Here is a 13,376-nt window from a genome sequence, read left to right as displayed (position 1 = left end):
GATGTTCTAAAATTCTACAACAGATCGATGTCATAGACCTATAGTTTTCCGCATCTGCTCGACGACCCTTCTTGGAAACTGGAACTACCTGTGCTCTTTTCCAGTCATTTGGAACCTTCCGTTCCTGTAGAGACTTGCGGTACACGGCTGTTAGAAGGGGGACAAGTTCTTTGGCGTACTCTGTGTAGAATCGTATTGGTATCGCGTCAGATCCAGTGAACTTTCCTCTGTTGAGTGATTTCAGTTGCTTTTATATTCCTTGGGCACTTATTCCTGTGTCAGCCATTTTTTAGTTGGTCCGAGGATTTAGAGAAAGAACTGCAGTGCGATCTTCCTGTGTGAAACAGCTTTGGAAAAAGTTGGTTAGTATTTCAGTGTGTGTCATCCTCTGTTTCAATGCCATCATCATCCCAGAGTGTCTGGATACGCTGTTTGGGGATTTATCAGACCGTGAAAAGTTCTGCCACTGCTGTAACGTCAAGTATCGATGGACAGGTGTCCATTACAGTTGTAACTGTCGATGTCACGGTGTTAACATTGAGACATGCATGGGGCGTCGGCTGAGGAGGCCCCATCGTTAGGAATATTCGGTGTCCTCTGTGTTCAGACATACTTGTACTCTGCCTAGCATTGAAGTCCAATGTCAGTTCCGCCACATGTTCTGTTTTATTCGTCTGCCCAGCCTGCCATGTCCGACAACTGCAATTAGGGGTGGACGCCCAACCCGACGACGTCCGGACGTGGTTTAATATTGGTTTCGCCACGTGTTGAAGACATTCAACACAGCACCCCTCGAACTCCCAACAAGTTGTCCAGTTTCCAAAATGCTCTTACCGAACCTCAGAGCCGGCCCCAGTGGCGGGGCGGTTCAAGGCGCCACAGTCTGGAACCGCACGACCGCTACGATCGCAGGTTCGAATCCTGCCTCGGGCATGGAGGTATGTCATGTCCTTAGGTTAGTTAGGTTTACGTAGTTTTAAGTTCTAGGGGACTGATGACCTCAGAGTCATTTGAACCATTTGAACCGAGCCTCAGAGGTTTTAAAAATGTGCCCTCGGTCAGACTTAGGTAGATCGCCCGCCTTCCCCATTCTACACACAGGCAGCATACATGTACACGTAATACATGCACCATGTTTGTGTCTGACTGGCAGTCATTCCTCGCTAGATGACGCTGCCATCGCCTGGACGGGCTTGTGTCGACAGTTGGTTGGTGGACATAATGTTCTGGCTGATCATTGTATAAAGGCTCTTAATACCGCTATTTGGTTTCTCTGACAGTCAAAACAAATTGTTCCTCCTCAGCGATCGCTTTCCGAAGTGCTGACGATTGCTTAGTGGTACGGAGGAAATCGTGGAAAGTAGTTCATTGCATCTGTTAGCAGTGAGACGCGAGAATATTAACACTATGTGAATGGATACGAAATGAAGTAAATAACCTAACGAGTTTTCATAAGCATTCGTCTTTCTTCAGTATAGCTTCAACCTACGTTTATTGTCATGCAGTCATCGTCATGAAATCTGTCGTTCCAATGGATACATTTAAAACTACTGCAGCTGCACATTCGTCCTCGCTGTTCTGAGCCGTTGCAGCAGTGAACTCGAATTTGACGTTTAGGCTTCAGCAAGTAGCTGCAGTCGTTTACGTATTCCACGCTGACGTAGATCCAGCAGCAAACCTCGTAGTGATTAGCTCTCACGTTAAATTTACTTTAATTTTTATTGTAGGTCCATCCGGGGCAGAACCCTTCAAAACTCTTTGAAATCCTCGATAAATTCAGTACTTCAAAAACAGAAAAAAAAACAGTTACTTTTCAGTTAGGCAAACGCAACATATGCAGCGGCTAATGATGCCTGTCTGGAGATTACAATTTCTGAATGTCCTCTCACTGGCGATGCAGCTCCCTCGCCATTGAGAGACAACTTCGTGGGTCTGTGGGAGGAGTGGTTAGCGTTGGAGAAAAAGCTGAGGCTGGCGAAACCGACGACACGACCGCGGCGCATCTCCTTACGGCGACAGAGACGGCAACAACTACTTTTAACGCATCTCCGGATAGGAAACTGTCCTTTGACGCATGGGTCCCTCCTTCGGCAGGACGACCAACTTGTGTACAGTTCTTGTAGTGCAAACCTTTTCCTACGCCAAACTGTAACTAAATGCGCTTTATACCAAGCAATTAGGGCCGCAACCCACAGACCAGTTGACCTCTGTTTTAGATGATGAACTGAATGAGTTTCGTGTGTTAAGATTCTATTTTATGACTGATCTCGTCGATAGTGGCTTAGGTAGAAGAATTTACTTTGTTTGTAAGATGGTTGCTACATCGTTTCATTTCCTGTTGACCCTGAAGACACACTTTCATGTTGCACTATTTTGAGGTTGTGTCTTTACAGTCAATGTATTTTACTCACACACTGCCCTGACTTGTCCCTGTTTTGTTGTTTGTGAACAAATGTGAGGAAGGCAACCCCAAGATGGTTGTAGATTTCAATTTTTTAATTTACGTTTTGTTGGTTGCTGCTAGCAATTAATAACCACTGTTGTGTTCTTTTTGTTAAGTGTGGGTGCTGACGAAATAGCAGCTTAGCGCAATATACAAGCCAGTACCATCACAAAAACAGTCATTCAAAGAAACAACTGAGTAAATAAAGCAAACGAATGTTCACTTTAAATTTTGATTTATTCGAAACATTTGCAAATTCATTTCAAACAATTTCTAAAAAGCGTACATTAAAATTTTCTTCATGACAAGGCTACAATCAAGACTGACCCAATTTTTAAGGGCACTTCACATTGTTAGTCACATCGAAACCAGGGACTTGAGTTTTACTGGGTACAAGAAATTTACAAGCGAATGCCTTCTTCTTCGGTGGTTCAGTAACACAAAAGGACGTTTTAATGGGTCAGACCTTCTTTGGAGTAAATGCTCTTATCTTTGGAGGCCCTGTGACTATGAAGGCTGCCTTAATAGGACACACCTTCCGTTCAGTAAAGGCCCTTTTCTTCGGTGGGCCTGTAACGATAAAGGCTGTTTTGATCGGAAATGGTCCTGTTTTTAAGGGCGTTACTTTCATAAGGCCAACACTAAGAGATGCTCTCAAACGACAATATTCTGTAAAGATAGAGGTGGTTGCCAAACATTCCTTATTGGAGGGCTCATCATGTATATCCAACTTCTCAATAGAGGGCTCATCAGGCCATTGTGCAGTACTTTCTGCTGAGTCTGGTGGTGGCTCAGATTCTCTTTCCAACTTCTCGTTATAGGGCTCATCAGGCCATTGTGCAGTACTTTCTACTGAATCTGGTGGCGGCTCAGAATCTCTTTCCAACTTCTCGTTATAGGGCTCATCAGGCCATTGTGCAGTACTTTCTACTGAGTCTGGTGGCGGCTCAGAATCTCTTTCCAACTTCTCATTATAGGGCTCATCAGGCCATTGTGCAGTGCTTTCTACTGAGTCTGGTGGCGGCTCCGAAACTCTTTCCAACTTCTCGTTATAGGGCTCATCAGGCCATTGTGCAATACTTTCTACTGAGTCTGGTGGCGGCTCAGAATCTCTTTCCAACTTCTCGTTATAGGGCTCATCAGGCCATTGTGCAGTACTTTTTACTGAGTCTGGTGGCGGCTCAGAATCTCTTTCCAACTTCTCGTTATGGGGCTCATCAGGCCATTGTGCAGTACTTTCTACTGAGTCTGGTGGCGGCTCAGAATCTCTTTCCAACTTCTCGTTATGGGGCTCATCAGGCCATTGTGCAGTACTTTCTACTGAGTCTGGTGGCGGCTCAGAATCTCTTTCCAACTTCTCGTTATAGGGCTCATCAGGCCACTGTGCAATACTTTCTACTGAGTCTGGTGGCGGCTCAGAATCTCTTTCCAACTTCTCGTTATAGGGCTCATCAGGCCATTGTGCAGTACTTTCTACTGAGTCTGGTGGCGGCTCAGAATCTCTTTCCAACTTCTCGTTATGGGGCTCATCAGGCCATTGTGCAGTACTTTTTACTGAGTCTGGTTGCGGCTCAGAATCTCTTTCCAACTTCTCGTTATAGGCCTCATCAGGCCATTGTGCAGTACTTTCTACTGAGTCTGGTGGCGGCTCAGAATCTCTTTCCAACTTCTCGTTATAGGCCTCATCAGGCCATTGTGCAGTACTTTCTACTGAGTCTGGTAGTGGCTCAGAATCTCTTTCCAACTTCTCGTTATAGGGCTCATCAGGCCACTGTGCAATACTTTCTACTGAGTCTGGTGGCGGCTCAGAATATCTTTCCAACTTCTCGTTATAGGGCTCATCAGGCCATTGTGCAGTACTTTCTACTGAGTCTGGTGGCGGCTCAGAATCTCTTTCCAACTTCTCGTTATAGGGCTCATCAGGCCTTTGTGCAGTACTTTTTACTGAGTCTGGTGGCGGCTCAGAATCTCTTTCCAACTTCTCGTTATAGGCCTCATCAGGCCATTGTGCAGTACTTTCTACTGAGTCTGGTGGCGGCTCAGAATCTCTTTCCAACTTCTCGTTATGGGGCTCATCAGGCCATTGTGCAGTACTTTCTACTGAGTCTGGTGGCGGCTCAGAATCTCTTTCCAACCTCTCGTTATAGTGCTCATCAGGCCATTGTGCAGTACTTTCTACTGAGTCTGGTGGTGGCTCAGAATCTCTTTCCAACTTCTCGTTATAGGGCTCATCAGGCCATTGTGCAGTACTTTCTACTGAGTCTGGTGGCGGCTCAGAATCTCTTTCCAACTTCTCCTTATAGGGCTCATCAGGCCATTGTGCAGTACTTTCTACTGAGTCTGGTGGCGGCTCAGAATCTCTTTCCAACTTCTCGTTATAGGGCTCATCAGGCCATTGTGCAGTACTTTCTACTGAGTCAGGAGGTGGCTCAGCATAACTCTCTAATTCCTCATCCACTGGCTCGTCATGCCAGTCTGCAAGAGATGCCACTGAGGGTGCTGGTGGTCTAGCATCCATCCCTAACTGCATATCGGGGGGCTCAGATAGGGATTCGGCAGTAGTCGCGGGTTCTGATGCTGGAGGCACGGCAATTGTCTCGAGCTGATCTGTTTTCTCATCTAGTCTTCTTCTGTGAGCGGGATGGTGTTGGCGAGTCCACTCCTGTAGGCAGAATACAGAAAGCTCGGTAAGAGACATGGAACACAAAATCATATATGTGTATTCAATGTACATAACTAGAATAATTATGTAACTATCAGTTTGTTGCTTTTAACTATGGTAGAAGGAGAACAATTTTAAAAATAATTGATGTCTGATTATTAATGTTCGTTTGGCGCAGCTGTAATATGCGGGACCTTTTTGTGTGTACTTATTTGCGTTTAATGTTTCAGTACGAATTTTTCAGTTGCGTGTGAGTTCAGGTAATAATGGAGATGGCGGCAAACGCGATGCAAAATATAATTCCGATTTACGTGTATATTTAATACAGTTTATCCCAGCAGTTAAAGATGTGTCCACTTTTTATGTAATGGTCACGTATACGTACAAGTTACGGTTATGTGGGCAAGTTCAGTATATTAAATCTATTGACCCTCACAGCTCGCACTTGTTATGGGCCGATACCTGCTTGAATGGTTCACCGGCGTTGCATCTGATTTTGTGGTGTAACTAGCTCGGCATTTTTACGAGGGAAACGCTCGTCGTCTTCTGGGACACCACCTAAATCTTCAGTGGCTACTTGGTAATACTGTGACTTTACAAATACCATCCAGAACCATACTTGGGAGCCTTTCTACCAGCGGTAACGTTGTTTGTATCGATTGTGGTTGTTCTCGTGAAACATATGAAATAACTTGGGAGGCACTTGCCCTCTGAAAAGTAGTGCACGCTATTCCAATGAAGTCCAACTATTACAAAGAAGAAGCTGCAGTGGTTTGTGACATACAGTAACGAGACCACCTATTGTTTGGTGGACCCAAACATATTCGAAGGTGACAGCGTGAATCCAATGTGCATTGACAGGATACCGGAAAAGGCAAACTCAAAGGGCGTTTCTCACTTGTAAACGGATATGCACGGAAGTAAATAGAACACAGAAACGACAGAGAAAAATTGCACTTGAAGTGAGTTTTGTAACTCCCTGAGACAAGACATACTGGTTAACGCCGCATTAAGTTAAAAGTTCTCGGAAGAGGGAAATTGTTTGTACTGGAAGCAGAGTAACCATCCCCTGAAAAGACTTCCACCACCAACTGTTAGTGATAAGCCTTGGTCTTCGTCAGACTATTCCACCACCAGCTCTAAGTAACAAACATAGGACTTTTAGAGAGGACTGTAAAGATGATAATGATTTACAATGTAAGGGCATTATTATGCTGTTATATCAGTCACTAACAGTTCATCAGGCAAAGCCAATAAACACTAACCGGTAATCTAAAACTACTCTCCATCTTCCTCAACTAGTTCTCTTAAAATTTAACTACGTATTATTTGTGCAGGAGAAACCTGAAACATGGAAACCTCAAATTACTACATCTTTACCTAAGCAAGGATTAAATAATTACCCCGAAACAGAGTAAAACAGCTGTATAAGCCACTAAGTGTGCAACAGGAATTCCACTATTAAACGCTGGGCAGAGTGAGCGAATGGGTGGAAAGAGTTCATTGAAGGCCTCTACGAGGGATAGAAATGGATGTTGAGATGATAGACGTAGGGGTCCAGTAATGGCACTTATCAGAGTTTCGACGCACATACGGTCAAATAAATCTATAGACGTCGACTGCATATCTACATTTCTAAAATCATGAGTGAAAGTGAAAACCAAACGACTTTTCAAGTTCGATTGAAGGATTTTTTAGTCTACAAACTACACAAAATTCCGAAGGGTTATAAGAGCGAGAACTACCGAAAAATCGACTGACAAGTATAACACACCGAAGAATGGAAAAGAAAGCTTTGATTGAGGAAAGGTGCTGCGAATACATAGAAAGAAAATCCCATATCACTTAGCTACAATATAGCAGGTCAGCAACTGGAAGCAGGTAATTCCATAAATTATCTGGGAGTACGCATTAGGAGTGATTTAAAATGGAGTGAACATATAAAGTTGATCGTCGGTAAAGCAGATGCTAGACTGAGAGTCATTGGAAGAATCCTAAGGAAATGCAATCCGAAAACAAAGGAAGTAGGTTACAGTAGGCTTGTTCGCCCACTGCTTGAATACTGCTCAGCAGTGTGGGATGCGTACCAGATAGGGTTGATAGAAGAGGTAGAGAAGATCCAATAGAGAGCAGCGTGCTTCGTTACAGGACCATTTAGCAATCGCGAAACCGTTACGGAGATGATAGATAAACACCGGTGGAAGATGCTGCAGGAGAGACGCTCAGTAACTCGGTACGGGCTTTTGTTAAAGTTTCGAGAACATACCTTCACCGAGAGGTCAAGCTGTATATTGCTCCCTCCTACATATATCTCGCGAAGAGACCATGAGGATAAAATCAGAGAGATTAGAGCCCACACAGAGGCATACCGACAATTCTTCTTTCCACGAACAATACGAGACTGGAATAGAAGGGAGAACCGGTAGAGATACTCAAGGTACGCTCCGCCACACACCGTCAGGTGGCTTGCGGAGTATGGATGTTGATGTAGGGAAAGGCACCAGAGAGGCACCTCTGACGTCGCTCATTATTGTAGAAGCAAGACTGCAAAAAGAGTTCCACGATGTAAAATAGTGGAATATGTTTCAGTTTCTCAGTCTTTCGCCCATACTATTCAGTCTGCCCATTAGCGAAATGATGACGAAAGTAAATGAAAGGATTATGTGTGGGTTTAAATTCAGGATGGAAGGATGTCAGTGGTAAGATTCAGTGGTGGCACTGCTGTCATCAGTAAAAGTGAAGGGAAATGTTACACTGGGCTGTTATATTGAATCAGAAACAGTGTTGCCCAAAGTAGCAATTATACGAGAGACGGTTCCTGAATATAGTATGGCGGTATGCTTCATTTCTTCTTTTGGTGAGCTCAGTGGTAGAGCCATTTGAAAAACTAACTAAATTTCTTAACATTGTTTAGAATCTAGTCGCACAGATAAAGCAATCTTTGTTTGTAAGCTATTGCTAACCTCTAGTGGTGTGATTACTTCTATTTACTTCATTTTGTGAGAAGTTTCCATGGATGTGTTATGGGTGTGTTAATGAAGAAAGTATTTTTCGCTGCACTGGGTGATATAATTGATCAGTGATTGTCAGATCAGAGCAATTTCTGATCCTGTTATTGTGGGAGGCGTGTTTTTGAACAGTACTGCGTATTCAAGGATCACACAGGTAATGTGTTTGCTTTCAGCACGTTCAGCAGTGGATGTGACGTTTTTATGTACTCCGGTGAAAGTTTTTCATTTGGTGTTTTCAGCCAGAAGACCGTTTTGAGGCATCTGACCACAGTCGTCTATACTCAACAGCTAGCTCCTTTATTTGTGTACGACTACTGCAAGCTACACCTATTTAAACCACCTCACCGTCGTGACGCTTTGGAATCAAAGTGACGATTGCTTGATACCACATGAAGTGTCCCGTTAAAAGATATCTCTTTTAGTAAGTTGTGCCATAAATCTCATTTCTGTCCAGTTCGTTTCAGTACCTCCTCAGCAATTATCGAATCTATCCAGTTGTGTAAGGCAGGTAAAAAATGAGCTGACAAAACATATCTCATGTTTCATTACTGCTTCGGGAATCAGAGTATTAGACATTTACGAGAGTCAGCTTAAGATAAGTGCTGTACGCCACTCACCAGATCATCACGTAAGAACCCAGTGCACTCTCCAGCTGCCGCCTGCGAATGCAGATGTTCGACCCACTGCATCTGTACAAAAAGGAAAGAAAAAAAATTTGTAGTTAACGTATGTACCCACAGGAACACTACAGACTACATCTATAGCTGAAACCATTTAACACCAACATAAAATAGACTGGAAAGTGCTACAGAATCGATCCTGATGTCGAACCAATTAAATTTGAAGTGAGGAGGGCCCTAGTGTGATGACTGACTTTTCCAGTGCATACAGCTTATTGAGTATGAGTACTTCAAGGCTAGTAAATACAGATGTAGGAATAAATACTTGACATGAAGGTAATTCACCGGCCATATCACATAGTTAAATAGAGAGCTGTGTAAAGTTAAAGAAAGCGGCCATCAGCAATAATCCAAAACTCAGTCGAAGTAAGTATCTTGGTGTTAGTGGGTACAGTGTCGCAATCTCCCACATAGCAATGAAAAAGTAGAGACAAGATCAATAGCGAAGAAAACAGGAAAAGCGACGCTTGGAAATAACCACATTCAGAGCAAAGAATGGACAGCCTTATAGGTCAATATAGAAATTTGATTCCTGAACATCTTAAGGCAGAAAAAGACAGGTTTGAGGACAGCGGAAAGAGATCTTTATATTGTTGTTGTGGTCTTCAGTCCTGAGACTGGTTTGATGCAGCTCTCCATGCTACTCTATCCTGTGCAAGCTTCTTCATCTCCCAGTACCTACTGCAGCCTACGTCCTTCTGAATCTGCTTAGTGTATTCATCTCTTGGTCTCCCTCTACGATTTTTGCCCTCCAAGCTGCCCTCCAGTACTAAATTGGTGATCCCTTGATGCCTCAGAACATGTCCTACCAACCGATCCCTTCTTCTAGTCAATGTGTGCCACAGACTCCTCTTCTCCCCAATTCTATTCATTACTTCCTCATTAGTTAGGTGATGTACCCATCTAATCTTCAGCATTCTTCTGTAGCACCACATTTCGAAAGCTTCTATTCTCTTCTTGTCCAAACTATATATCGTCCATATTTCACTTCCATGGCTATACTCCATACAAATACTTTCGGAACGACTTCCTGACACTTAAATCTATTCTCGGTGTTAACAAATTTCTCTTCTTCAGAAACGGTTTCCTTGCCATTGCCCGTCTACATTTTATATCCTCTCTACTTCGACCATCATCAGTTATTTTGCTCCTCAAATAGCAGAACTCCTTTACTACTTTAAGTGTCTCATTTTATTACCTTATTCCCTCAGTATCACCCGACTTAAATCGACTACATTCCATTATCCTCGTTTTGCTTTTGTTGATGTTCATCTAAATTTTCGTAAGTGAGTGACGTCCGTTAGTGAGCACATGGTGTGTGTGTGTGTGTGTGTGTGTGTGTGTGTGTGTGTGTGTGTGGGTGGGTGGGTGCTACTGCTGTGTTGTACGTCGTCAGGAAACGGAGTGGTGCTCACCTTCGGAGCTTTGGTGACCTGCTCCAACTCGACCAGCCGTCGATGCCCCTGCATCGTCTTCCTTCGGCCGAAACAAGGACAGCACGCTGTCCAGTATCTCCTCCAACCCATCTGCAGCAGAGAAGAGCCTGTTCCACAAGCTGCCGAATGGTTTACGGTATAATAATTGCTGCACTGTGCTGCACAGTAGAATCTTTCCTGTTGTCACCATACTGTGAAATAGATGGCGTGTTCAGCACCGCAAAAAAAAATTTGTGGCAATATCGAGTAGTTCCAAAAGAAGGGAAAGTTTTCAGATAGAGAAGTAGTTTTAGCAGTTGTTAAACGGCTCTGGTATTGTCACGTAGAAACCACAGTCAAGTTCTTAAGTTAGGTTGGTCAATGAAGTACTATATTTAGACTTGAAACACGTTAGTTACTGAAACTAGCTCACAGCCAGAACAGAACTGCCTTCCTGAACGAAGATTGCAGATATAGACACTGACGGAGAAAAATCGCAACTTCAAAAAATAATTAACGTAGAATATTGAAATTTAGGGAATATATTTGCCTAGGTCACATATTTAAGTGCTCAGTATTGCAAGATCTCAGGGTAAATTAAAGTGCAAGGTGGCCATCGCAAATGTGAAATTCTGATACATTAATAATCGGTGTAGCCGCCAGAGTGTTGATTGCAAGGATGCAAAGGTGCGTGCGTTGCGCTCTACAGGTGCCGGATGGCTGTTTGTTTAACAGAATTCGGTGCCTATTTCACTTGTTCGGACAACACAGGGACAGTTAATGCTGGTTATAGATGACGTCCCATTGCGACGTAACGCTCTCTTTCGCACATCGACGGCGGTTCTGCAACATAAATTGTTCACCTACCTCGAAACTGCAGCAGATCCGCAAACGTAACTCCTGACTGCAGCTACTTAAGGGGGTAGGACGTCAAACGGGGCGACTTGGATCAGGAGAGGTATCACAGGACATTTTAATTTCTACTGTCTATACTTTTACAAATAAATTCATAAAACTTTGTCAACATCACCAGGAGGATTCAAGATTCACACTCGTTGCAGTGGAAGATTGAAAAAATAACAAAATAAATTTTTTTACGTGTGAAATTTCATCATTCTTTCACTTACTAATGGCTGCATTTGTTGCTATAGGTACACTTTTCTTCATATGTTAGAGAGATTCTTCGATTAATTCTGCACAGCATACAAACCATGCTTGCAGGTGTATGAAACTCTAGAATTTATTTAATTTATGAAATAACGAATGAGCTGTTATATTTTAAACTTCATATTTAGAAAAAAACACAAATTTTCTAGTTAATTACCTCAATTTTTACCACAGTTTTTAATAGATTTGTAAAATTATAGAGTTTCGTACACCTTTGAGTATGGTTTGCATGCTGTGGAAAATTCATCGAAGAATCTCTCTTACTTATGAAGAAAAGTGTACCTATAGCAACAAATGCTGCCATTAGTAAGAGAGAAAAAAGATGAACTTTACGTGTAAAAAAAATTTATTTTGTTATGTTTTCGAACTTCCACTGGTATGGGTGTTTATTCTGAATCTTTCCTGGTCATGCTGACAAAGTTTTATGAATTTATTTGTAAAAGTATAGACAGTGGAAATTAAAATGTCCTGTGACGCTTCTCCTCCTCCAAGTCGGCCCGTTTGACATCCTACCCCCCTTAAGAGATCTCAGGAAAGCAATGTTGAAGAAACTGAGATTTCGTAACTACACGTCGACGGCCGCTATAAGTACTAAAAGCTGAAAACAGTCTTGTAAACTCTAAAGAATAAATCGGAAACGGGTTGCTGTTAAAATTTCTAAGTTCAAAGGTCCTTTTAAACTTCCATTAAGATTTTTTTATTGACATTAAGCAAGATCATCAGCCCAATGTGTTCAAATCATTGAAGTTACTGTTCACAGTCCTCACCACACTCAAACAGCCAGAACTTTTCCTATCCAATTCCGAAATCATTTACGAGAATAACACAGGCAATAAACTGCTATTTACTTTTGCACTCGGCACTCAGTGGTTGTCTTTAAATAAAGTTTTAGCTCGTCGTAAATACTCAGTAAAAAAAATTTACTTTGTACCGCCACACTTTTAGTTCAAAGTTTACACACGCGATTTTCTCCAGAACAAAATATCTCTCGACTCTTAATATTTCACAAATAGTTAATGGTAAATACCAGCTACATTTATCACTGTACCGAAACGCGGAAGTCACAATATCACTTCATTTTGCACATAGTGCGTTCAGACACTTTCAGCATGACCAGCTCCTTCGAAAATTAGTCCACCACTCCGTTCTTCTCTCTGCCTCTACAAGCACCTCTATCTCATACGTTAGGTGGCAAACCGTCTCCCTTCTTATTGGCTGTACAGAATTACGGCCAATCAGAGCTGACTTTCAGGGCGCGGCTCGCGCCAAAATCTTGAAAGAACCAACCACTGCTCTCAGCTCATTGACGTCATTAAAATAAACAACTCAAAACTCCCTTGTTAAACAAATGAAATGAAATAAACTATAAGCTGCACTTAACGTCCAGGAATTTAACTATATAATCGCGAACGTTCTGGCTGTCTCTTACATATCCAAACATGCCTGGACATCCGCCATCCACTAGCACGGGAACCACTGGTGGATTCGCTCCCACGACACAAAGCTGGAACACTTGCAAGTTCCTATAGAGAACTACAAACTGAAAATTTAGTATTGGCGAATGTCCCACATACACTCACACAAGTACTCTCTTTCACACCCGCCCTAACACAAAACATAAATATCTACTTGAAATTCTTAAAGCTATTACTAGAGCAAAATTACGAAAGGTTTTCTAAAATGAGAACTTTCCAAATTTGAATCTAAGCACTGAAGGTGTTCATATCTTTTCAAATAGTCACAGTTAGTGATTTTGAAACATCCCCTTAGAAAAATTAGTGAATTACTATGCTGATAAACCTCTTACGTTATTTGATTTTTAAACAGCTAAGCAGAACTGAACGTACTCAGACACTTCTCTCTTTACTTATTCCCATCAACACTAAAATGTCACACAATATTTTTAGTGCAACGCAATCTGACTTTCAATAGTCCCTGCAAAAGAATGGCCCTGACTAACATTAACCTATACCTTTCATGAATCACTTACCTCAAAAA

The 13,376-nt window shown here is 42.4% G+C and overlaps 1 protein-coding gene across 1 annotated transcript; it reads right to left on the bottom strand.

Annotated features, from left to right (window-relative positions):
- Nucleotides 1–2,903: 2,903 nt before the first annotated feature.
- LOC126295098 (uncharacterized) lies at nucleotides 2,904–4,961 on the bottom strand. Its single transcript, XM_049987392.1, has one exon. It carries the CDS (start codon nucleotides 4,959–4,961, stop codon nucleotides 2,904–2,906), a length of 2,058 nt encoding a protein of 685 aa, XP_049843349.1.
- Between the last annotated feature and the right edge of the window lie 8,415 nt (nucleotides 4,962–13,376).

This window comes from Schistocerca gregaria, chromosome 1 (genome assembly GCF_023897955.1).
Source record: "Schistocerca gregaria isolate iqSchGreg1 chromosome 1, iqSchGreg1.2, whole genome shotgun sequence".
Taxonomy (NCBI): Eukaryota; Metazoa; Arthropoda; class Insecta; order Orthoptera; family Acrididae; genus Schistocerca; species Schistocerca gregaria.
Note: the sequence above shows the minus strand (reverse complement) of the source record. Positions and strands in the feature narration are given on the sequence as shown.

What these genes read in the sequence shown, in the direction of transcription:
- LOC126295098 (XM_049987392.1), bottom strand. Translation starts at nt 4,961, where the DNA reads ATGGATGCTAGACCACCAGCACCCTCAGTGGCATCTCTTGCAGACTGG.